The sequence below is a fragment of the Centroberyx affinis genome, unplaced genomic scaffold (genome assembly GCF_046629955.1).
Source record: "Centroberyx affinis isolate AG114_WGS23_722 - 3 ecotype Tasmania unplaced genomic scaffold, CSIRO-AGI_Caff_v1 ptg001083l_1, whole genome shotgun sequence".
NCBI lineage: Eukaryota > Metazoa > Chordata > Actinopteri > Beryciformes > Berycidae > Centroberyx > Centroberyx affinis.
In genome coordinates, this window is record NW_027279630.1 from 178,517 (window position 1) to 202,924 (window position 24,408).

The 24,408-nt window shown below is 43.2% G+C and overlaps 1 protein-coding gene across 8 annotated transcripts in view; it reads right to left on the reverse strand.

Moving 5' to 3' along the window:
• The window catches only part of ebf3b (EBF transcription factor 3b), a 67,930-nt gene extending 44,071 nt beyond the window's left edge, over positions 1-23,859 (reverse strand). For all 8 annotated transcript variants that reach the window (XM_071523365.1, XM_071523361.1, XM_071523364.1 and 5 more), the window contains exons 1-6: positions 23,150-23,859; positions 22,705-22,861; positions 22,347-22,410; positions 21,979-22,034; positions 20,009-20,082; positions 18,241-18,309 (exon numbers count right to left, since the gene is read on the reverse strand). In XM_071523365.1, coding sequence (XP_071379466.1) covers positions 18,241-18,309; positions 20,009-20,082; positions 21,979-22,034; positions 22,347-22,410; positions 22,705-22,861; positions 23,150-23,280 — 551 coding nt within the window. In that variant the 5' untranslated portion in view covers positions 23,281-23,859. The remainder of the gene's footprint in view (positions 1-18,240; positions 18,310-20,008; positions 20,083-21,978; positions 22,035-22,346; positions 22,411-22,704; positions 22,862-23,149) is intronic.
• Between the last annotated feature and the right edge of the window lie 549 nt (positions 23,860-24,408).

A 24,408-nucleotide genomic window follows, 5' to 3' on the forward strand; every position in this document is an offset into this window, starting at 1 on the left:
AAAATTTGCCAGTGGGGCTCATCCCTGTCCATCTACTCGAGGTGAAAAGTTAGTTCTCACTGATGTTGAGGCAAAATAAAGGGACTAACATGAGGTGAATGAAGCTGGAGTGGTGGGGATGACAAGTGAGTTTAATCGCATTGTCAATTCATGACATCCTGCTAAAGCAGCAGATACTGTATCTTTGACTACAAGTGAGTCGCTGGCAGACTCCAACTCCCAGGCACACATGGGTAATGTGTAATGAGCTACTAGGCACTCTGCAACTGCAGAGGAACTGAACATTTAAATGAGCGAATGATGCATTATGTATATCACTGAGGTTCCTGTGCAGGAATTAATCATGATCATAAAAGCCAAAGACAAAACAACATGCTGAGGCCATTGCTAAATTGTTGTGATCTAATGCAAAACAAATTCATTTTTCATGCCATTAAAGATAAAGAAAATCTTAAAAGGTTTGGTTTTGCTTGTCTGCGTCTCTTATTGAGAGTCATTCACTTTCAACTTTATTTGCGGATTATTGTAAATCCCCGGTACAAATCATATCATGAAATCATGTAGCTGGGACATTGGATGTGTTCTGCTAATGCTCAAGGAAGATCCCCTGAGGGAGCCATTGAGTGGGGGAGAAAGGGAAAGAAGAGAGAGAGAGAGGAAGGAGAGAGACAGATAGATAGAGAGAGAGACAGAGGGAGAGAGAGTTACAGGATGGGGAAGGGAGGGAAGGGTAGGAAAGAAAGACGGAGAGGAGGGGAGGGCGGCAGCAGTCAAGCTGCACTTTATCCTGACAGATCTCCTTTACACACTAATTTCCTTGTTAAAGAAGAGAAAATGGCACTCAATCCGGAGAAATCCTTTTCTCCTGGAGCAGGCCTGTCAGCTGAGGGATGAGTGGATACAAGCAGAGCTTTCCTCCTCAGGCTAGCTCCCCCTGGCACACAGCAGCTAGGCTACAGCTCACAGCAGAGCTCTCTATCTATAGCCATAATTAATACACCATCGGAATATAATGAACCATACCATGATACATGGATTTCAGTGGGTGCTGTCGACAGCATTCATTTAACTGCTCGCTGGAAATCAAATGTGAAGTGAATTGATTTTTTGATCATGTCATCTCCATCACAAATGGCAAACAAATCGTGTACAACCATTTCACGCTCAGTTGTTGTGTATAAACATTCCCCATGACAAAATGGCAAGGCCTCCATCATTCACAATTGCCACGTTATCAGCAAAGACGTTAATATCCAACGAGGCACATCCTTCAGTGCAACATATTTATCATAGAATGTGCAATCCTCCAAAGTGTATTAGCTTGGATTTGAAAAAAGAAGCAAAGAAAAGCCTCTTTTATTTTAAGTCAGGGGTGTTAGCTGTTCAGTCTGCATGTTCTCATCTCCCAAGATTACTATTCGCAGGGTGTGTGTCAAGACTACTTTTCAGAAATCTCGGTAACAATTCAGATGCGATCGATAAGGAGTGACAGTTTATTCTAAGGCTTAGCACAGACCAAGAAAGGAACGGCTCAAGCATCAAGTTGAGAGGAATGAATTTGTTTTGTATTTGATTTTTCCATTAAATTTATCACCACTTTAACTCTCCCCCTTTTTTCTCTCTCCTTCTTTTTCTGCCTCTCATTCTGTCCCTCTCTTCCTTCCTCCCTCCCTCCTTCCCTCTCTCTGTCACTCACATCAACAACAAGGCTGTAAACGGCTGTCAATTTCTCCTCTCTGATTTCCATGTCTTCACTTTCATCCATTTTTGATTGCTTCACACCCTACACCTATGATGCTTTCAGTGCTCATCTGTGACCTTGTGAGATGATGGGGTAAATTATAAAATAAATGTTGAGAGGCAGAGCACTGCTGCCCTTTATAACACTTCATCATATCTGCTGTGGACGGAAAATAGTTGAGAAACATTTTCTTACAAAATTGCCTAATGCTGGTTTGGCACAAAATCATATGGTAAATCTATTACCACTTTGTCAAGAGAAACCACTTGAGGTTTCCTGCAGTGTAGCAGTGGGCAAAGTGGGAAACTATAACACTGAAACTACTGTCCGATTCCTCTTATTAAAGTGTTTTCAAAATCGTCTCCCTCTTCAGATTTAAGGGTCATTGAGAAAGCCAATCAGAGGGACAGGCCAGTCAGAAAGCCAGCGGCGTGAACAGGACAGGAACCAGCTGATGAAATTCATCCATACTTCTCACTTATGATGACATGATTGATTTTCCCTCAGAGTGCTCAAATGTAGGATTGTCTTCCTACCCCCATCTCCTCCTCCATCCCGCCTCAATCTGCCCACCCACCCGCCAAGCCAACAGCTAATGGATAAAGCCTCTGTCTGTCTCAGGCATGGCGGAGAGTTGACGAGTGGAAGAACAACTGCAACGAATGAAGGGTGAAATCTGAGAGTGCAATTTTCCGTCTGTCAATCTCCCTTCAAGAGAACAAGTTGACCACCAATCAGCGGAGTCGATTCAGGGCTGGCGGTTGATGGGAGCGTTTTGAGTGACAGCGTCATGTCACTACATTAACAGAGCAATGAAAGACATAAAAAGGATTTTTTTTGAAGGGTCCAGCGAGTTATTTGATTTTTTGGTATGTGATTTGGGGGGTTGGGACCATACTTTTCTGCCTTAACAAATGAACAAACTGACAGGTTAATGCATAACATATCACTCTCTATAATTCATGGTTCTGAATTTGGGAGACTCCTATCATCTACTAGGTGCTTCAAAATACAACCAATTAAACTTTACTTAATTATTAAAGGTAGAAAGTGAGGGAGAAACATGCCTTAAAAACTCTTGCTTGCAGTCAATTACGATAAAACTTTAATGAGCCTGGATAGAGAGCCATAAAAACTGATAGCCCCTCCGTCATGAATTATATATCCATATCGATTTTGTTTCTTTGCCATAAGAATTGCAGGTAATCGTATGTTACCACATGTAAAGTGCACTTCCCTAGCGAGGATAAATATTAACTATCAAATATATATGAGGTGTGTGTGCATTTATGACCAAGCTCATGTAGAAAATGAAGAGCAGAGATGTCGAGGCAAGGGCCATTGGGAATGGATGAAGGGTGCCATATCTGACAGTAAGAGAGACCCTTAGCGGTGTTGGCTTGATATGTTACCTAGTTAGCGTCACAGAGAGAGGAATAAATAGTTCTTTATTATTTGTGGTTGCCATCATGTCTCTCCTAATAGACAGGCTATACTGAGTTTAAACCACATTATCCTCTGCGAGACCATCGCAATTACTCTTGAGAGCAGGGTCTGATGTGTGGATAAGGCAGGTCGCCCATGTCTTAATGAACACAAACAATGTGAAATGGAGGAAGGAGCAGTGGGGGGAAGGCTAATGGCAGGGGAGGGCTTGTTTTAATAGAGACAGCACTAAGTTGTTTGCTATGATCTATGCTGACTCTGAGAACGCTGAAAACCCCCAATGTTAGTTTGTAGAGATCTTTTTTTCATGATCCCATTACCGAACCCTTTCCTCTGCTTTTCGCCGGTGAACAGCAGGCACAAATCCTGTTTAGTGGATCGCCATTTGTGGACTTGTGTATCTTGCTGTCATTGTCACAGAGGCCTGTCTTGTTGGACACTCGTAAGGTGAAAGGGCACCAAACCGGATCACCGTGACACCCAGAGAGAGCGTTATCCCCAGCACAAATGGCTCAGCGCTGGGTTAATTGATAAACTGCCGCTCCACTTCATTAGTCAGACAGACCAGGCTTAACGAACGAACACAGAGAGAGTGTCACTCTGAATATGTTAATCATGACTGGCCATTACGGGGCTCTCCCCTCTTCATCCTTGTCTCAATCTCTGGTAAACTACAGAGAGGAGAGTTGGGCACTCACTTCAGACTCTGTGTACGCTTGTATCATCCGAGGCTATTTATCAATGACTGAAGAAAAAACGGGAGATGGACAGACACAAGAGTGGTGCTTGGTGTTATTGAATATAAATATATAATAACCATGTAAAAAATGCATCATTTGGCCTTTTCACAAAGGCAGTTGTAATATAGCGTTAGGTGAGCACTGTACTTGACGTACACACTGGAGGTGAGGGTGTCAGGGGAGAGCTCGCTGGAGCGAGAGGAGGTTTTATTGTTGCCCAGCCCTTCCGCTTAAGTGCACATGGCTGGGAGGAAGCCGGGACCTCCAGCTCTGACCTCTGCGCATGTATATTTAATAGGCCATCAGTTGGCCGGGGCAGCGCTCTGATCAGGATTCAGAGAGGGGCTTTGAACACCCCTGTGTATTCCTGAGCGTGCAGCCTCAAGCTGCTCTCCCCAGCTGTGTCAATCCGACAGCACTGTTACAGGCACCCAGACAAGGCGCTGGGCACTACACTGCTATCGCCTAATGACTACAGAAAAAAAAAGCAAAACAAACACAAAAACAATAACATTTGGCGTATGGAGCTCTGCTACCATCTAATGAGTGGCTTTAAAAAGTGAAAAATAACGCCAGCTGATATACTGTAGGGCTTGTGGGATGTGTTTGGATTACATCAGCTACATTGTACAATGCTGTGTTTCCCTTAATAATAACAAAAAGGCAATCTCACGGTGACTGCACTGCACACGCCGGTAACGATTGCAGAAACAAGGTGGCAAACACAGAAGTGCCACTCGTGTGTCTTTTCTTCTAACAAGGTATCACTACACTTTGAATCAAATCGCCTGTGTGTGTGTGTGTGAGCGTGTGTGAGCATATGTGTGTCACAGTGCACGCACGTGTGTGTGTGTGTGCGTGTGTGTGTGGGCAGCTTAACGAGGGCGGTTCATTTGACAGGCAATTAGTTTGCGGAGCTGCTATTGACAGCCCCTGTGCTTGTGTTTGTTCAACAGCTCTGGGTGAGTTCCACGCTCCCTGGGCTACGTGACAAAGCACCTCCGACAGGGAGCTCCTGATCTCCACCGAGGCTCGGAGGCTCGCTCTGTGAGGGGGGTGGATATGTGACAGCCTGGTGGAGAGAAGAGAGGAGAGAGAAGGGGGAGAGATACAAAACCCACCAGGGTCTATTAGGGGGTTGTTGCAAGTTAATGTAGCTACAACCCACTTTTTTGTGTCGTATTTTGAAAGGCCTGAGCAATGATGTTGTCATTTGTTGTTTGATTGTGGGGATAGCGGAGGGTAATCTTAGGAGACACACAGGCTCTCACACTACATGCGCACACATAAAAATGCAGAAAGAGACGAGACAAGGAGGTGGGGTAGAGCTAGAGGGAGATAGAGGAGAGGAAAAATATAACAAGATCCAAACACTCTTTTATCCTCGAAAATCCCATATTCTAATGCAAGGGCCCATCCCTCTTTTAGTTGCAACCGTTTCGTTTGTAGAGCCAAGCTCCAATCAATATCATTATTTTCACAGAGGATCGAAGCGCCTTCACCGAGTTAATGGGGGATTGAGGTGGTAAACGTTTACCCTCTCACTGTCAGCAGTGCAGTGGTCCATAGTGGGGCCCAGATGACAGCACTGGCCCCACTGTGGACACACTGTGTGGAGATGTCCTGTGGGTAGACAGGCTGCATGGACTGTCAACCGCCTGCCATGCCCTAGATGGCCTAACACATCAGCCACTTGAGTTAGAGCAGCAGCATGGGCTTTGACTTCTGCTTCTCAGAAACAAACCGGCCAGCACAGCCACTAGCATTACTGCACTGTATGCCATTGTTATTGTTGATATAAGAGAAACTGTTAACCAGAAAATACACTTTGGTTAGTCTGTATTATTTTAACCAAATGGTCCAACTTAGTGCAGAAGTAAATGTGCTGTTTAATTAAGAAAAATAGCAAATAACATGCTGCATTAACATAAAACATTATTTTTGGTCACTGCTAGCTGTCTTACTATGGATCAGCTGTTCCATTGGATTTTTGGGAAATGAAGACTAATCTGCAGCTGGCAACGGCGAAGCAAATTCTCTCGTATAGCAGCATATGCTAAATAGCTCTTCAAGCACGCAGATGCATTGCTGTAAAATACCTCTCCTGTCTGGGTATCTGCGTCTCCCAGATGGGTCCCAAGCTGTGCCAAACCGCATCTCGTCAACAGCTATGAACTATGGCATCACATGACCACGGGAGATACGGGGAGTCCTTTTCTGTCTCGCCTTGGCACAACGTGGTCAACCGATGCATCATCAAGCCTACACTCTGTCTGTCAAAATGGAGGTAACTCACAGAGCAGAGCAGAGCGCCTTTTACGCTCTGAGTGCTGAAACTTCTATTCAATGAACAGGAGAATAGAGCAAGAGTTTTGTCAGGTTTTTTTTTTCAGTTTGGAAAAAAGACTAATCAGCAAAGAGTTAGAGTTGATTTGGGTTTGCATGAGGGTGTGACAGAGTAGTGAGAGATTTCATGGGACGTTGCCCCATGATTCATTGAGTTATTGGTTTCCGCCCTGTTTTAATCGCTGGCGGGCCCGAGCCAAAAAATCTCGGAGGATTCCGGAGAGCTCTTTTCTCCACCATTCAGCAGAATGGAATTTGGTGTGCAAGTGCCTCACGTCATTCGAGGCGTCCTTCACAGCTTCGGGGGCCCTAATTCAAACCACATGGAGGCCAGCGTCCGGTTACGGACCTCTGCAAAAAGGACACACTCCCATTGGCTGCTCCAGGATGGGAAATGGGGTGTCTCGATGGAGAAAGATAACAAACACATCTAAGTAGGAGTCACAACATAGCCAAAGCACACACACATTCTCATGCATAAATATACATACACATGTACATACACGGAGACATATACAAATATACGTGCATATACACAAATACACACACAGACTGTGAAGCGTACACTTATGGGCCTGCAAAGGCTGTTTGCTTGACATGATGGAAGAATGAGCAGCAGGCTCTGTAATATTGCTCCTATTCTTCATTGACAAGCATATATATTTTTTGCTGTTCCCAACTGACTTTGCAGCGCTGAACTCCATTTATGAATTATCTGACATATTTCCTGCTATTTTTTTGACAGGAGTACTCAGAGGAAATTTCAAGGCACCTTTCTCCTGACAAGTAGAAATATCAATATTTGAATAAATTGCAGATTTGGATCTCCTCACATGGATGCTCTCCAGCAAGTGTGTGTGTGTGTGTGTGTATGGCTGCATGAATGCGTGTGTGTGTGTGTGTTTGTGTGTGTGAGTGAGGGGAATGGGAAGGGGTTTGTTTCATTCTGTTACCACGGTCTTATCCCCCTGAGCCCGCAGGCAGAAATCTGTATGCAGCATTTCATTAGGAGAGAGCTCGACTGAGTGACATGTGAAGCACACCTCGCCGTCGACCTGATGAAGTTTACTTCTCTCAAACGACAAAAAGCCACTTTGTAGACTAGCCCTTTTTTCCACAGAGGAAGAGAGGGGGTGATGGCTGAGCACCAATAAAAGAATCATGAATGTTGTTTCACAAAATGACAGGCCTATCTGTACACAAATATTTCTCTTCGAGAAAAATGTAAGCTTCAGAGCTTTTTTCTTTCTAAAGTGGAGACTATGTGGCTTGTTAGAACTGACAGTGTTCAAAATATGATCATCTAAATTCTAAGCATGGAGGAAAGCAGCTGATAGGAAACAAAAAAAAGGGAAAAATAGAAACCAAAGGAGCTATTCTTCTTATCTTACAAGAGTGGCAAGTGTTATGTGAGGAAAGTATCATTTCACCCAGTGAACTAAATAATTTACAAACAAATACAGGATTGTGCTACAATGTTGATAAATACACCGTCTCTGTATGAGAGGTCAATGTCAAGCATCCATAACACTCAGCGCTGTCTTCTCAAAGCTCCTGGTGTTACGTATGAGAGACTCCTGCCTATCTGTCTCACTCTGTTTAGCTGCAGTAGCTGCCATGCTGTCTGCATGTCTGCTGTTGCCGCTGATAGATCACTCTCCTGCCCACCCCTTAAACCTGCCCCCCTCCCTGCCCCTCCCCACCATCATTTCAGGGAGCCTGAGAAATGGCTTAGCCATGTGAGGTTACTCAGGTACCAAAAAGGCTGTGACCCTGTGACCCCTAGAGCCGACCTTCCTGACCCTAACGTCATACTTTCTCCCTCTCCAACAGAAAACAAAAACAAATCTTATCATGCGCCTCCGCGGCTCTAAGAAAAAAAGAGCCCTTATATCAATGTGGTTCTTTGACAATCATCTATCCACATGACCTGTGATTTCTCCGACAGGGTCTGCTTGACACTTACAACAGAGAGGTGACGGCGTGCGGGTTGTCCATCTCGCTCCGCCTGCCCTTATCTCCTCTGCTCTCCATCTCTCTCCTCACTCCTCCTTGTGTGCACAACTTAATAAGCAAGCAAGGGGTAGATTCCCATTATGGAAACCCTGGAAAAGGGCCCGGACATTTTCCCCCATATCTGGGATCTCCATCTGGAGAAGGCACTCTCTCTCTCTCTCTCTCTGCCCCCCTTGTCCAATCTCTGTGTGTGTTCTGGTGAGCCTATGCTGCAGAGATGGCTTTCACTCTCCACTGGCTACAATGAGATTGGCCCACCAGGTTGACTCTATTCGAATCGACAACCCATTTCAATAACGTAACAAAACAGAACAGAGTGGTGATGTTGAATAAAACATTTTCTGAGGAGTGGCCAGGGGGCAAGATGGGGGTCTTAAACTATCTAAATCTCTAACATAATGGAATGCTGTAGCATAAACATACATAAATCTAGGTATGACACATAAATAATCTGTCACATATTCATTCAATAATAGCATGCAACCTGATTTGTTTTAAAATGCTTCACCCTTCATATTTACCCCTACCTTAACCCTCTGTTGTCCCTCAAAGCATGTCTGTGTCACTGCTATCAGATCAATTATGGCTGCCTCATAACCAGAGGATATGGTTAACAGACTAATAAAGATTACACTGAGGTCAGCAAGTCACTAATCCCAGACGTTATTAGTAAAAACAAAGCCTACAGATTTACGCCATGCACCTCATCGCATCTGAGTGCCTTTGCACGTGCACAGGGTCCGAACATAATACGGTGTGACTTAAACCATACAATGAGAAGAGAAAATAAATACGCTAAGAGCAGCAGGGGTGGACCGGGCCAGGCCTCTGCGGACCTATGTCATCACTCCCTCTGGTCTCGGCTGCGCTCCCCACCCGAGGGGAAGGGCCCAATGATTACGGGGGCTCAGCTTCCCTCTAAGAAAGCAAACCGGAGCTGCAGTCCAAACAAGGCCGAGCCAGCAGCGAGGGAGCGCTGCTACACCAGGCGGCTCGGGTTTACCGTCGCCTCCGACCTGGCTGGCCCCCGGGCTTGCATTAGTCCCCCAGCCCAGCCTCTCCAGGACAAACAAACAACCACACTTACACAGTCAGGGACGAGCAGCGAGGCAGGGAGAGCTGGTGCCACCAGCGCTGTGTGGAGGGGAACCTGACCCAATTGGATTTGCTTTATCACACCATATAATGACTCCCAGACTGGCCTGTTGCAATGGTAGAAAATAAAAGATTAAAAAAAAAAAAAATCAGCCTGCCTGCCATTCTGAGTTCGGCCCAAAATGGGCAGCTCCCCAAAACAGATGGGGAGGCATCTCAAAAATGTTCTCTGCCCCTGGGGACATGTGGTTTTCCCCATCATTATATAACTGTAAACTCCTGGATGTCAGAGATTGGGGGATAATAACTTTCAGATGTTGGCAGCCCGGGCCAACGCTGGGACCTGCTGGATGGGAACGGTTATTTGGCAGAGAGGAGGAAGTCCGAGAAGATTAGGACTAAGATGTGACAGGGAGAAAAGTGGATCTGGACCGGAGCTGAATGGGTCGCCCTGCTATTCTCCAGTGTGTTCTGCGCTGCGCTGGGCCCTAATGGTGACCGTGTGGGAGGCAGAGGCCCCGTATGTGTGTGAGGGTGGGAGCGGCCAATTAATATCAAAACCACAGGAAGCCATGTCATTCGTGTTAACACGCAGAAATCAAGCTAAAGTGCACATGGTTGATCCAGCACTTTTTAGCATTCCTTTCAATTTTCAGATAGATTTGATATGACAGTTTTAGCGCTCCCCGTGCAGTGCAGATGTGCCACTAATTCGAAAACGGACACGCCTCCTTCAATAAATGAGTCCTTATAGAAGTGTCATCCCGTTTTTTATTGGTTTGTCTCACATGGCTGGAGAGGATCACTGTTCAGTGCGGCCGTTGTTGCTCTTGATGGGACACCACCATGTGGTCAAGGTTTTGCCATTTAAACTCACACTCATGAAATGAAATATCTCCTCACATATTGTTTATGTCTGTTGGTCACTGCATGGTAAAAGCACAACCTTGCTTTTTCTTTTTTTTTTTTTTTTTCTTTTAAAGTATCGAACGCGGTGCTGAACAAGCAGAGGAGTGTTTTTTATTGTAAATCAATACTGATCGATCGGCAGCCTGGGTGTTGAATATGGATCAATATCACACCAGGCTGTGGAGGAGATCTGGATTTCAATTGGCAAGAGGAGCCCGCAGCAGGTTTCCATCAAGCGGTAATTCAAGACATGGGAACATAAGTCAGATGGATTGATATAGACTAGCCAGGACCTTTCTTGCCACTGAACCAGCACAAGGAAATTTCTGTCATATATCATTAACGCAGTTGGGGGCAGGTATAAAAAAAAAAGTGCGTGGGGGGGGGCAGAGTACCTCAATGACCCACGATGCAGAAGGTTGGTCAAACATTAAATAAATACTCCATTATTAGCATGACTCTCAGATTAGTCTATGATGAACAGCAAAGTGAAGGGAGCCCAACTAACTCATCCACTAAAATAGATGATGAGGCTCTACTCTCAGTACACACACACACACACACACACACACACACACACACACACACACACAACCACACACACACACACACACACACACACACACACACACACACACACACACACACACACACACACACACACACACACACACACCCCAGTGTGGTCATGTTCTGTGGGACTTCTGGTACTGATTATGCAGAGGTCAGCTTGAGATTCATACTGTAAGCTGTTATTAATTTACTCAACAAATGTCCTGGAGAAAACTGGTGAATGGTGAAATATTTTCATTTGGACTTATCATTATACTTGATCTTTATTAAAGCCGCATATTTGTTTTATTTAAGCACCAGAACAAAATACATTATATAATTTAACAGCATACAAATGTTGCCAAAGTGCACTGAGGGTGTGTATATGTTAAAAAAGCAGGTCACCTCGTACATTCATCAATTGTTTGTGATTCCTGGACAGAGGGGCACTGTTCCAAATGACAGCATTGTAAAACAATAAAAACAGAGCTATAGTTAGAAATAACTTGTCACTTTTAATAAATGACACTGGTTCAGGGCTCTTTCTCAGGGGCTTCTCCTCCGATACATCCCAGGCACCCCTGGGGCCAACGGAGCAGCCAGCAGACCAGCTCGTTTCCCCGAGGTAACTGATGACCCTATCCCTGAATTCCCCCATCTTTGTCCTGTGACCTCACACCAGCGGGAGCAGGACCATGTCCGATGAAATCCTCAGACTGCTTCCCATCCTAATCTTGCCCGTGTCACACTACAAATTGCTACATTCAGAAAATGGAAATAGATTGAGGTGGAGATGGAGGGAGGGACTGACGGAGGTAGGGAAAGAGGGAAGGAAGGGAGGGGAGGGGGAGCGGAGGAGTGTGCATCGACAACCAGTCCCCTAAGAAAAATACTTGAGGAAAGAACGACTCGGGAGATCCCGACAAGGAATCACATCTCAGCGAACATATTGATCTGATTTACAAAACCTCCACTCTAATGCGAAACAAATGGCGTGGGCGTGAACTGGTACTTAACCATAAAACCCCAGCATTACTCCGTCTCCGATGAAATACCACATATATCCCTCACCAGGGCCTAATGTGCTGTTTTACGGCCAGATACGACTGAGGTTGACCCAACAGTTTGTTTGACAATTAGGGGGAACCTAATAAGGATTGAATGGGAGTGAGAACATGCCAAGAGAAAGAAAGGAGACCCTTTTTCAAAAGAAAAAATGGCTGAAAAAACATTGGTCTGAGTGACCTAAATGTGATTCACAGAATCAGGAGCTGTTTGAAAAGCTCTTGCGTCATTAATGCTTTAAGAAACCAAACAACATCTTCAAAACAGCTACAGAGTTTAATTATAAAGGAGAGCTGTTAAATATTTGAGGAAGAGTAGCATATTTTATTTAGTTTAGATTTAATTTCAATAATGTAAGATTTTTACCATGTGGTCTTATTGCAGCAGTGTGTCGTGGAAAAGTGAATAAATCTTAATAGATTGTTTTCTTTCATAATATTAAAATAAATCATTTGCATTGCGCCGCAGCCGGGTTTAAATCACATTAACGCTCTGCTCTACCAAGTCAATGAATGCAACTGAAGACAGTAAACTTTAGCAACACATAAAAACACACCAAAAAAAATCTCTGATAACCTTTTCTCTTCAGCATGCATGTGTGTGTGTGTGTGTGTGTGTGTGTGTGTGTGTGTGTGTGTGTGTGTGTGTGTGTGTGTGTGTGTGTGTGTGTGTGTGTGTGTGTGTGTGTGCGTATATACAAGGGCCAGTGTTGCTCTTGGCCCGGCATTCATCCCATCACCCCAGCTCTGGCCTTGTTTCTGTCAGCAGTGAACCAGGGGAGTAAAGAGTGGGGGGGGTGGAGAGAGGGGGAGAGAGCAAGAGAGGGAGAGGAAGAGAGGGAAAGAGAGGAGGGGGGGCGGGGGGGTGAAGGGGGGGGAGGGGTTGTCTCCACGGACAGATGGACTGCTCTTTCTCAACACATGTGGAACCATGTTTCGTCTTTCACTGCCGTCAAGCTGGAGCCGAATCCGTCGCTCTGTTGGCCCGCGCCACTCTTTCGTACTGCACACCTCTCTCTTTAGCACACCGCGCACACACACACGCGCGCACAAACATGCGCACACATATACATGCCTATACGTGCACGCACACACACACGCGCACACACACACACACACCACACAAACATCTCCTTCTTTCTCTGCACACATGTTAAAGTCATCACCCCTGCTCAGCGCTAGTAAAACACAACACCCCCGGCTTCTCTGCTGTTGTCAAGTCTTGCCATTAGCTGATGCCACTGGGGAATCCTACCCTAGTGAGGTGGGTCTCCCTCGGGAACGCCAGGCACCACGTTACGTTCAGCCGCCACTCATGTGAACCCAAACATGAGAGCATAATTTGGAAAATATCATTTATACTGTGCGTCTTTGTACGTGTCTTGACATTTACAAACTGCGATAAAACCGACATGAGGGAGGAGGGAATAGAAAACAGGGCGAGAATAATTTGAGGTAATGTTTTGCTTAGTGAACAGTATTACCCAATCCTGGATGTTGGAGCACTGGGAAGGAGGTTCTGGCTCCGGGGCTGCAGAGAGGGTCTGGGTTTCATTTTTCGGCAAGTGCAAGCCAACGGAGAGCTGCCAAGTACAGCTTTCGCTCTCAACACTTCCTGCTCTTCCTACTCTGGCTCAGGAGGAGACAGGCTTCACTCAAACATCACGTCGGCCCAGGCAGGGGTGGCCGGTTTATTCTCCCATTTCTCAATGGGTGTCAAAAACTCACATCTGTCACATGAATTACACCGAAAACAGCCGTAAATAAAACGCTGAGATGGAAATATTAAGGCACGAACAAAAGGTGTGTGTGTGTGCATGTGTCGTGTGCGTGTGTGTAAAGAGCGAGAAAAAGAGAGCATTTCCCATACAAGGAAACTGCTTTAATCGACTTCGCTGTAAAGTCTCAAAACCACAGCCAGCGCGCGTCCAACCGCTCAACAGTATAACATAAAATATCCAGAAGGAACACCTGCAGCAATCAACTCTCAATAACAACAACAGAACACTTTTGTGACCCCTCCGCTGCATCGTTCCCACTTACGGATGGTAGGAGCACAATGATAGATTAACACTACCTACTGTGTGCCATCTTAATTGCCCCTCAGCAGATGCAGTGAAAACATATCATTTAGGTACTTCATAAACAGACCCCTCTTAGCAGGTTATCAAGACAGTGACTCGCTGAAAACACGCCCTCTTTTCCAACGCTGATGTGCAATTAAAATGGTTTTAGAAATCCTCTTTGACAGTCCAGGGCTTAGCCAAAAATGTAAATGACATTAAAGGAGACAATGAATTTAATTTTGTTTAATGTCCCCTTTCGCTGATTCTCATTTACATCACATTTCCACATAAAGGGCTGACCTTATAAATACTGGCATTTGTTCAGCTTTTGGAGGTAATCACGGTTTTGCAAAAACCAGATGGGAGCACACAAATTTTCCGATTTGTTTCTTAGAAGGCAGAGGAAACCACATGTGAGACATTCTAAGGCTGCAGTCTTTTGTTTCTGGTAAACAACTCGACAACAAGTCAAGTGCACTCTGGGAAATGACCTCGTAGGTGTTCCATAAATGAACGATAACGCAAAGTCATTTAGTAAATACAGGCTCACTAATGAGGGACATAACGAAAAGCTAAGCAAAATTTACATTAGGCCAAAATTTAATTGCATTAACACACGAACAGGTGCGGTGAGGCCTTTATAAATGAGCTAAATGAATAAAAGCCTCCCACAGCACAACCATGTGTGCTGACCAAAAAAAAGAGACAAGGGAAAAAATAAGGGGAAAAACAAGTCAATGTCATGAATTATTCAGTGGCTGGGCTGCACTCCAAAGGTCAGTGCCCTTTGACCTTTGTGACAGGAAGTGAAAGGGAGTGCCGTAGCTGCTAGAATAAATGGAGCTGACATGTTTAGATCTGGTCCAGAATCCGTTTCTGAATGGCAGCGTAAATTGACACTGGATGTTAAGCTGTATGAACATACATTAAATTCAAAATTCATGTATGGGTAGCATGCACATTGATAGCACGCTCTCTCTCTCCCAGGTCTCCTTGCATAAATTGCTGCAGCTTCTCAGTGTAAAGTGTGACCTTTGAACCCTGACATGCAGAATGAGTCATTTTCTCTCCTCTTTCAACAACATGTGCTTTCTTATTACAAAATCCATGTGTAAGCCGGAACAATGTATCTAATCTTTCACACAAGAGAGGACAAAGTCAATATGTAAGAGAGTGAAGACAGATACCAGGCCTGGAGAGTCATCACAAATTGAGTTATGTTTGGCTATACACTACATATACTGTAAATGGGGAAACCATTTAATCAGATAATCACTATAACTCTAAAGTCTGAATAAACTTACACTCCCACTTACTTTAAGACGTCATTAGCTTAAAGATGTGACATCTGTACCGCTGCTTGTTTCATAAAGGGAAGATATGATTGCAACCAACAGCAAAGAGCTGTGGTCATAGCAATAGTGATACAATTAGTCACTGGATGAAATCAGTGTCTCTTTTGTTTTACGCACAAGCCAACAGACTCCCCGACATTTTAATTTCCTGATTTGATGTGGGAAGGAAAAAAAATTTGCGCGCTCACACTATTGAAAGACAATAGACTTTTCTTTTACAGAGTAAAAGATGAACTGGCTTTCCCCAAAGATATTGAAATTTGCGTCATGACACATATAAACACACACAAATGCAACAAAAATAGGGCCTTTCTTCATCCAAAAATGAGTATGAATAATGCAAGGGCATCAAATGTAAGTGTTGAAATATTTAAAGACCAAGCAGTGCTGAAACTTTGTGACAGCTGTTGGGCCTATATCTAACCAACTTTTTTTTAAAGAGAATCCTTCCTCTTCAAAAATCTGAGTGAAATTCTGTATCAAAACGCTGAGAGAAAATAGGGTAAACAGATGTCTGGCTTGACCGCAGGAAAATAGGACACATTTGGAATGATAAGTTTCCCAAACTCCGTTGGATATGCCAGATCCATGGGAACGCCAGTTAATGTCTTGCTAGATGCCAGCTAGCTGTGTGCGCTTTCCCCTCATACCATCTGGGAAAATGTTACAGCGAATGAACGCCATCAATGATTCACTCCAAATCTGTTTCTTAAGGTTCGGCCATGCTACTGTTTCTCTAGGAAATGTGGCAGTGCTAGCTGGTTTTCATACTGTAATTGTAGACAGATGAGACATGCCTGATTCAACAATCAAACCTCTCCTCTAGGTTTATGTCACTCAACTATGTTCTACTCAATTGGAAATAATCAGTTTCTGCCAGCAGCAACCGCAGCACAGGTGCCTCTAATGATGTGCATGAGAAAATGACAGATGTAACAGAAACGGCTGTAAAACATGGAGGCTTTAACTAAAAGCTTACCCATATGCACAGCGGGAATAGTTAAGTAATTGCAGTAAATAGTCTTACGTAGTAAGCCTACAGTGTGCTGGTCATGTCAGTAACTCTCGCTAAACCCTGCAACCTTTCACAACCGCCCCTCTCTGCAAGCCTCCTTCAGTCACTGGGAACCTGTGTGGGTCTGTTAGGGTGAGCTGACGGGCTCATAGTTACGACATGGAGACAATGGGAGGGTCTAATGAGGAACATATGCTTTTGTGTTTCAACAGAGCCGCTCATTGTGCAAGGAAAGGGATACTCTACTCCTATTCAGACTCGTCACAATGAAAATCTGAGCCCTCCCTGAGCCAGTTGAGCTTACAATATCCATCCGCTTCTTTTTTCCCTGTTCTTTTTTTTCCCACCCCTCTTCTTGACTTTAATTCTCCATGCATTCATTTTGCTTATTGTACTTATGTTACATGTTTTGTCCCGCAGATTGAAGAACAATGGTGTGCGAAACTCTAAGCAGTAAAAGGCAGCAGAGCAATACAAAGCAAACATGAAAGCAGCGGAAATTAGACAAACAAAAGTACACGTCTCAAGTTATATGTTAATGTGCACACTATCATCCCTTCACTAAATGCACCTGACTAATAAATTAAGCAATCCACTTAGTAACAGATATAGCAAAAAAAAAGAGCTCTATCCCTATATTGTCCTTAACACTTCAGTACTTTTCCGACGTGTATGATACACTCAGACTGTCAAAAAGAAATATAAACATTCTCCTAGAGCATAACCAACAGCATAAACAACACAAGTAGCATGCGTGCGTGCGCGTGTATGCGTGTGGGTGTCTGTCTGTCTGTGTCTTTGTCTGTGTGTGTGTATCTGTGTACGTCTATGTGTGTGTCTGTGTGCGTTGAGTTCAGACAGCAGTAGCTCTGGTAATCCATCCAGGCTCCCAGGGCAGCCAGCTCCTACTTCCTGATGCATGAGAAGCCGCTGGAGTGGAGTGGCGGCAACAACTGCTCAGCCCTATTTGATTACTAATAAGAGAGTTGTCCCCTCTGTCAGATACCAGGCATTCTCCACTAAGCAAACAGTGATTCCGGCTAGTCAAACATTAGCATTGCTGTCTCTCCCCACTACGTGGTGAGAGTTACATTGAGATCGACGCTGAAAATACACCCCCTACCTCACCCCCATACCCCCCCCCCCCCCCCCCCAACCCCAATCCCTCACCCAACTGCCCAAACATATTCAGTCAGAGGTGATTGAGGAGACCGGAATGTATAGTTACACGGTGTGAGAGAAATGTCAATGCCTAAAAAGAAGGGCATTTATTCTCCCTTTTTAGAGTATGATGAAGGTAATACCAGTGTGGCATCTGTAACCTCCCTGGCGGTTCAGAACAAAACAGCCGGCATAAAATGTTTATCCCTTCTAAAACGAAACTTTAACAGCGTCTAGCTCACAGCTAACTTGAGAGAAGGAAACAGTCAATGAAAAACAACTATTGACAGTGTAAGCATCACTGCCGTAAACAAAGAAGGGAAGCCAGCCAAATAAACGTGAAGTTGCCTAAGCTAATTAGGAGTATTCCCAGCATGATCCTCTAGTGATTGAACCACCTGTGATTGAACAAACCCTATCCAGGTGGTGACCGCCCCTCAGAGCACAGGTACCTGGGAAAGACGCCCCTCAGCCACTCACACACAATCACCCACAGTTCCCACACTGTGGGCTATAAGGTGCAAGTCAGCCCAACTGGGCAGTCTAGCACACCGGGAGGGAACTCATTTGTTCATTGGCTCATCCATTTGCCTGCTCATTCAATCACTCGTCTGAATTCTCACTCACTCATTCACTCACTCACTCGCTCATTCACTTACTCACTCACTCACCCACTCACTCACTCACCAACACAGGTCACAAAGCAGAAAAAGCTGCAAGCAAAGGAGGCCTACCTGTCAATGATCACAGGGTCTGATGGAGTCTCGTTCCTGTTTCCACAGCTTTTCTTGTCACAGCATCGGCTGGGAAAAGAGATAGAGTGTTTCAGACCAAACAATACTTTGCTAAATAGATAAAAAAAATTAAATAATACACACAAATACGCATACATTTATGAACCGCCTTGTAGCGGTTTTGATATAGCAAAAAAAATAAATAAAAAAATTGCCATGAGATTTCCTCCACCCAATCTATCCATTCCATTGATGCTGATTGCTGATAAAAATGGTGAAAACAACATGTTGTGTTGTTTGGCTTAGTGTTGGAGGGGAGGGGAGTGGGGATTGGGCCAGGAGGCAGGGGAGTCACTTTTCACAGCTTCAGCTTTTGTTTACCTCTAATTGCCAAGCTGCTATTTCTGAGGGAGATGCAAGGTGCCACCCTCAACCAATATTTCTGCAGGGCATTTATCAATTATGGCCTCAAAAGCACTAATCTATCTCCCACCACATGTTTCAACCATCTCCTCCCTAAGCCTATAGCTAGCTGCCTCCAGTTCTTTGATTGGAACTTGAATCAAAACTGCTAAAATAAACAAATACATCATTCCAGCTTCCATTTGAAATGAAAACATAAATGTATGCGAATAAGATTGATTAACGGCATATGGTAAAGAAAGAAAAACAAAGACTTTGCGCAAAGCTACTGTCAGTCAACCACATGCTATTTAAATGTGTCTGATTTCATGACTGTTGTAGTAATAATAGAGATGAGTTTATAAAGTGCTGCAAAGTATTAGAGTAATAATATAATTCAAAGAATAACGTTTTATAGGTCTAAAAATAAAAGAAGATTGTCAGAGGATTATTATTATGCTCTTATTATTATGTATGCCTTCTGGTCTGATAATAGGCAGTAGTTCAAGTAGTTCTTTATTCTACAGCAAAACGCACTTCCCCAGTGACAAAAAAATATTACCTCTCGAGCACAAGCATATTCAATGTGTCACAAATAAGTGATGGATGCATGTATAAATTGAGCGTGAGTGATGAGTTTATGCATGGAAAAAGACAAATCATTCTCAGCTCTCATGCTGCACTTGCTCTCAACCAGTAACTTGAACAATGCACCGGTGCAACAAAGGAGAGGTTAACCGACAGTATCCGAATTCAATGTTCACAAAGCTCATGCTGAGCTCAACAATAACAACAAAAGACGTTTTTCCTTTTAGTATCAATGACACCGCTGAATAGCAGCGGAATATGAGAGGTTGAGATTTATGTGGTTAAATGACGCTAAAAGGCTGGCTGATCACTGATGACAGGTGGGATCAACCGAGAACTGACTCTGTGCGAAAAGAAAAAAAAAACTGATAGATATCATGAGATATCTGTGCATAACTTAATAGATAACACGTGGTGTCTTGCGGGCCTACATGGTGGCATAGGGTTGTGTGAGAGAAAAAAATATATAACGTGTGTGTACTTCTATTATTGATTGTTTATAATACATCCAATAACCCTTACCTAAAAAAGAGTGATGGCATGATTTTAGGGCATTTTCACTGTCATATCCAAGCATTCATATTCATATCAAAGTCATATAATGTCGTGGCAAAGTTTGAAATGATAGCAGCCCCTTTTCTGGGGCTGCTGAAGGACTTTCACTGCAGGACAGTCAACTATAAGTTTGGATCATATCATGAGTGGCAAAACTTATTGAGGGAAGGGAATGACTTTTTGCCTATATCTGCAAAATGGATACAGACAAAATAATGCTTACCTGCACATAATTTCATGAGTAAGAAGAACTCTGCACATTTCAGGATTCTTGTCCTGGCCCTCATAAATTATCGCCTTTGAAAAAAAATTGAGATGGAAATAAAGCGATTAATCCACAAGAGAAAACACAGTCATCTCTTCAGCCCATATCATTCCTAGAAATTCAAAATGAAAGAACTAAAAACAATTACACTATCAATTCTACTACTTCAAAGCTTTGCGCTTAATAAAATAAATGAATGCATGAATGCCCATGATGTTAGGCCAACACAATATCTTAGATGAATGCAAAAGGCTATGTAATAAATATAGTGAAAAAAATAGCTGCAGTCACCCAGTGTTACTATAAATAATATTTATATCAACATCAACATCATCCACACCAACAACACAACAATAACAAAAACTACTACTACTACTAATAATAATAATAATAGTAGTAGTAACAATAATAATAATAATAACAACAATAATGATGATGATGATGATAATAACAATGATGATAATAAGAAATTATAGATTTTGTTTTCTTATTTTCTTATAGCTAAATAATATCCAATAGCTAAGACACACATAGAGAGAGAAAGAGAGAGAGAGAGAGAGAGAGAGAGAGAGAGAGATTTCATGAGGAGAGATCCAATAGAAGTGTCATCAATATGCTTATAATCTGGGGATATTTGGGGGAAAGTGTTAATGGGCAATCTGTTGTTTATTTTGAGCCGCTAACAATGATCTTTCTGTGGATAAAAAGCGGTGTCTGGCGGTACGGTTGAGTAATTTTTGAGCATTGGCTGAAACAGATGGCGTGGAGCTATCAGTTCTGCCGCTCTTCTCTCCCTCCCTCGATCCCTCCCTCCTTCTTCCTATTCTAAGGATAGACACTTTACTCCCTCGTACTGAACCAGCACCAAGTGTACTAGCAAGCATCATTATAAATAAAACACTTCAAAAACAAAAAAATAATAAATTACATGTTTTTGTATTTTTTTTTTCTTTGCTTTGTTTTTTATTGCCATCCATAAATTCTTGCACGCGGGCTGTCGGTCTATAGAGAGAGTGACTTTGAAAAAGTGACATAAATGAAGCAGCTCGCATCATATCCTCGCTGTGAAAAGCTGTCCAACTTGACCTGATGTATCTTTTTTTTTTCTTTTTTTTTTTGCCTTTGCTGGGCACCAGGCGATTATCTATATTGGTTTGATTTATGTCGCTATTTGCAGCTGTAGAAACAGAAATCCATAAATTGCTTGTTCTGCGTCATTGACTCGGATCATTCGCGCAGGAATGCTGTGTGTGACCAGTGGCCCAGGCTGCACGGCTCTATTCAGATGGCTCTGCCTTAACCCTCCGTTTAATAACAAAAACAGACGTGGAGGGCTGAAATAAGGCTGCCTGAATTTATAACATCAATTATAATAGGGTTTGCTCACCTATGCGTTGGGTTAAAATGTGCATAAGGCGTCAATAACAGTGTGTGCGCTGGGCTGCAGGTTAAAAGTCACACTCAATGTGTGTGTGTCTGTTTGGAAGGGAGTGGAATGCACCTTTGCAAAAATATTCATATTTATAATTATAAATATATAGGTTGTGCAAATAATAAAAATACTATTTAGAATGTTGCCTCTGACTCTGTTCAGGAGAGTCAAATCAGATAGAGCAGACCTGCTGTTCAAAATTTAATGTGGACAAACTAAGCCTAAAGAAGGCTAAACCTCTGCAGAGCAAACTGGACTTTAGAGTCCTGCAATATGATATGGCCAAACGTAAACAGTTAAAATGGAAGCTGTCTCTCCTTGTTACAGCAGTAATTTGATTTTATTTGTAGCACGGCTGCATTTTGCAAGCAAATGTGAAAAACCGTGTGGGATTTCATGGGTGACAATTTGCACGGCGTGTTAAGATTTGCACAAGTGAAGTGTAGATGTGAGCAGGACTGGACTGTGCATGAAGACAAGTGTAACAGCAGCTTACCTGCTTCGTCATGGAATCGATTAACCGTATGTAAAGATCCTGTTCTGTTCTGACGCCTGGGGAGGAAAAAGAAGAAGAGTTGTTAGGATGAGAATTTTTAACAATTGCAGGCTATAAAGGAGAAAGAGAAAACTCCAAAGAATTTCAGTTTTACACCAGTTAAGTTTATCAATCTGTCAGATAAAGTATAAAGAGTTTAAAGTCTTTTGAAATCAATGTAATTAATTATTGACTATTATTATTATTAGTATTATTATTAGTTGTAGTATTATTATTAGTAGAATTATTATATTTGGTTTTATGCATGCAGATACTAATGTTTTATATATTGCCTATGCTTGCAGGACAATAATGACTGTTTTACTCACCATTGCTGTACAATAACTGTAGTTTGTAATGTATCCCATTGTTAGTTTTTTCACTGTTTGGTTCCTGCAGGAGACAACAGTTAGTGAAAATCAACATCCACAAAAAAAACTGTATCATTTTCACATATCTGTCAGTTGGAAAAATAAATATTCATAGCACATGTGCAAAAGAAGAAAATCAGCCTTATTAGTTCATATACAACCACTCTCTTGTCATCAACGAATTGAGTTTAAAAAAAAAAATCAATATTACACGTGACTCCCCCTTAGTAACCCGTTGCCATTTCAAAGAACATAATTTCAATACATGTGCAGATTATGAACAGGAGGTGCATGTATTCTTAAATACACGGCTTACTTTTTCTTTCTCCACAAAGTCCACAAAAGCTGTCCTTTCGATCTCCACGGGCTGACCCTGTCTGTCATACAGCGCCAGGACGAAATGGAAAAAATTGGATTTTCTGAGGTTGGAAGGGGGCTGCTTTTCATAATGTGCCCGTGCCAAGCCGACACCGCTGCGGGGAGAAAACAAGAGACCATCTCGGTTAAGTACCGGACACCGGGGATACTAGATGATGGAGAAGCTGATGAAAACATTGGAGATGCAGAGGCACGCTTGAGTACGGGGGAGATTTCTTGATTTGTCACAATAATGGGTAATCTGATGTAATGAAAGAAGGGAAAGCCGAAGGGGGGGCATTTATTGGGAGACCGTAATTGATACAGAGTATTGAGGGGATTGAGGGGTCGATATGATGAGGAGGGAATGCGTGAGAAAAATCAGATGCTTTTGGCATGCGTACCTTTGGGCGGCTGTGTTTGCATCCACCACCCCAGCTGTGTGCATCCAGGAGCGGACCGAGTTCAGTCCACCCAGCGGTTCCTCCTTCATCGTCGTCCCACCCCGCGGTATAGTTTCCTGAATCCCAAACATTTAGGACAATTTGCGTGAAAAGAGCCTCCTGCGAAATTAGGGAAATAAACGTCCAAGCGTGTTATCCTTCAGGGTTTTTTTTCACAGGATAAGTAGCGAGAGCCGATTCAGACTTGCGAGGGAAAACCCGGTCCACAGGTCTTGCCTCCCTCTTCAGTCCGTCCGATGTGAACAATTCTCAAAGTGCTGTACTTAGTTAGAGTGGTATCCACAGACTGGAAAAGTGAATTGTTCAATAGACAAGATTTTTTTGTGTTTCTATTGTTCCTCTTTGTTTTTTCTTTTCTCTCTCTCTCTTTTTTTTTTTTTTTTTTTGGCTATTCACAGAAAAATCGATGGCAGTTGTTTGTGTTTGTGGGTGATGCTGCTCTCAAAGTGCCCACATCCCTGAAGCACCGCATCCAAAACCTTCAGGACTTCTTGTTGAATAAAAAACCCACTCCTGAAAAGGTGCTGCTGCTTCTCCACAAGACAAACACAGGCAAAGGCTGATCACCAGTGGAGGTGTTCCTAGTACACAGGAGAGGTGGATAAGGGGCCCTTTCGCGTCGTGCAGGATGGATGGGAACATGCAAAACTAAGCCCTCTTTCCCCGAGGACTGAAATCTTTCCCGGGAGCCAAAACTCTAAACCCACGGGAGAGGCGCTGTCAGAATATGACGCTGAAGGGGCGTGGTTTTGACCATACATGGAGCTCTGACGGTTCCTGTCAGGCAGTGGCGCTCCACTATACGGGTACAGCCCTATAGTGCAGCAACCTGAGAACACTCATTCGCTCCACTTTTCCTCTTGCTTAGGCCCTATATGTGGTGAGTTTGATTTTTTTAATGATATGGAAAATTCAACGAGGTGTAACCATCACACATATTCAGGCAAAAAAAAAAAAAAAAAAAAAAGATTAAAAAAAAAGAGAAACAATAACTCGGAATTAAGAAATTGTCAAAGCTTAGGCTATTATTTTTAGCTGGCCTAATGAATGCAAATTTCGTGATTGGTTTGATTATATTAGATTACAACTAGTATTTATATATTCTTTCGATTAAATTTCTTTATTATGGCACAACATTGACATGTTATGACAGTCTGTTCACTAATGTAACGAAAGCATCTCAATAGCCCTGTGAATAC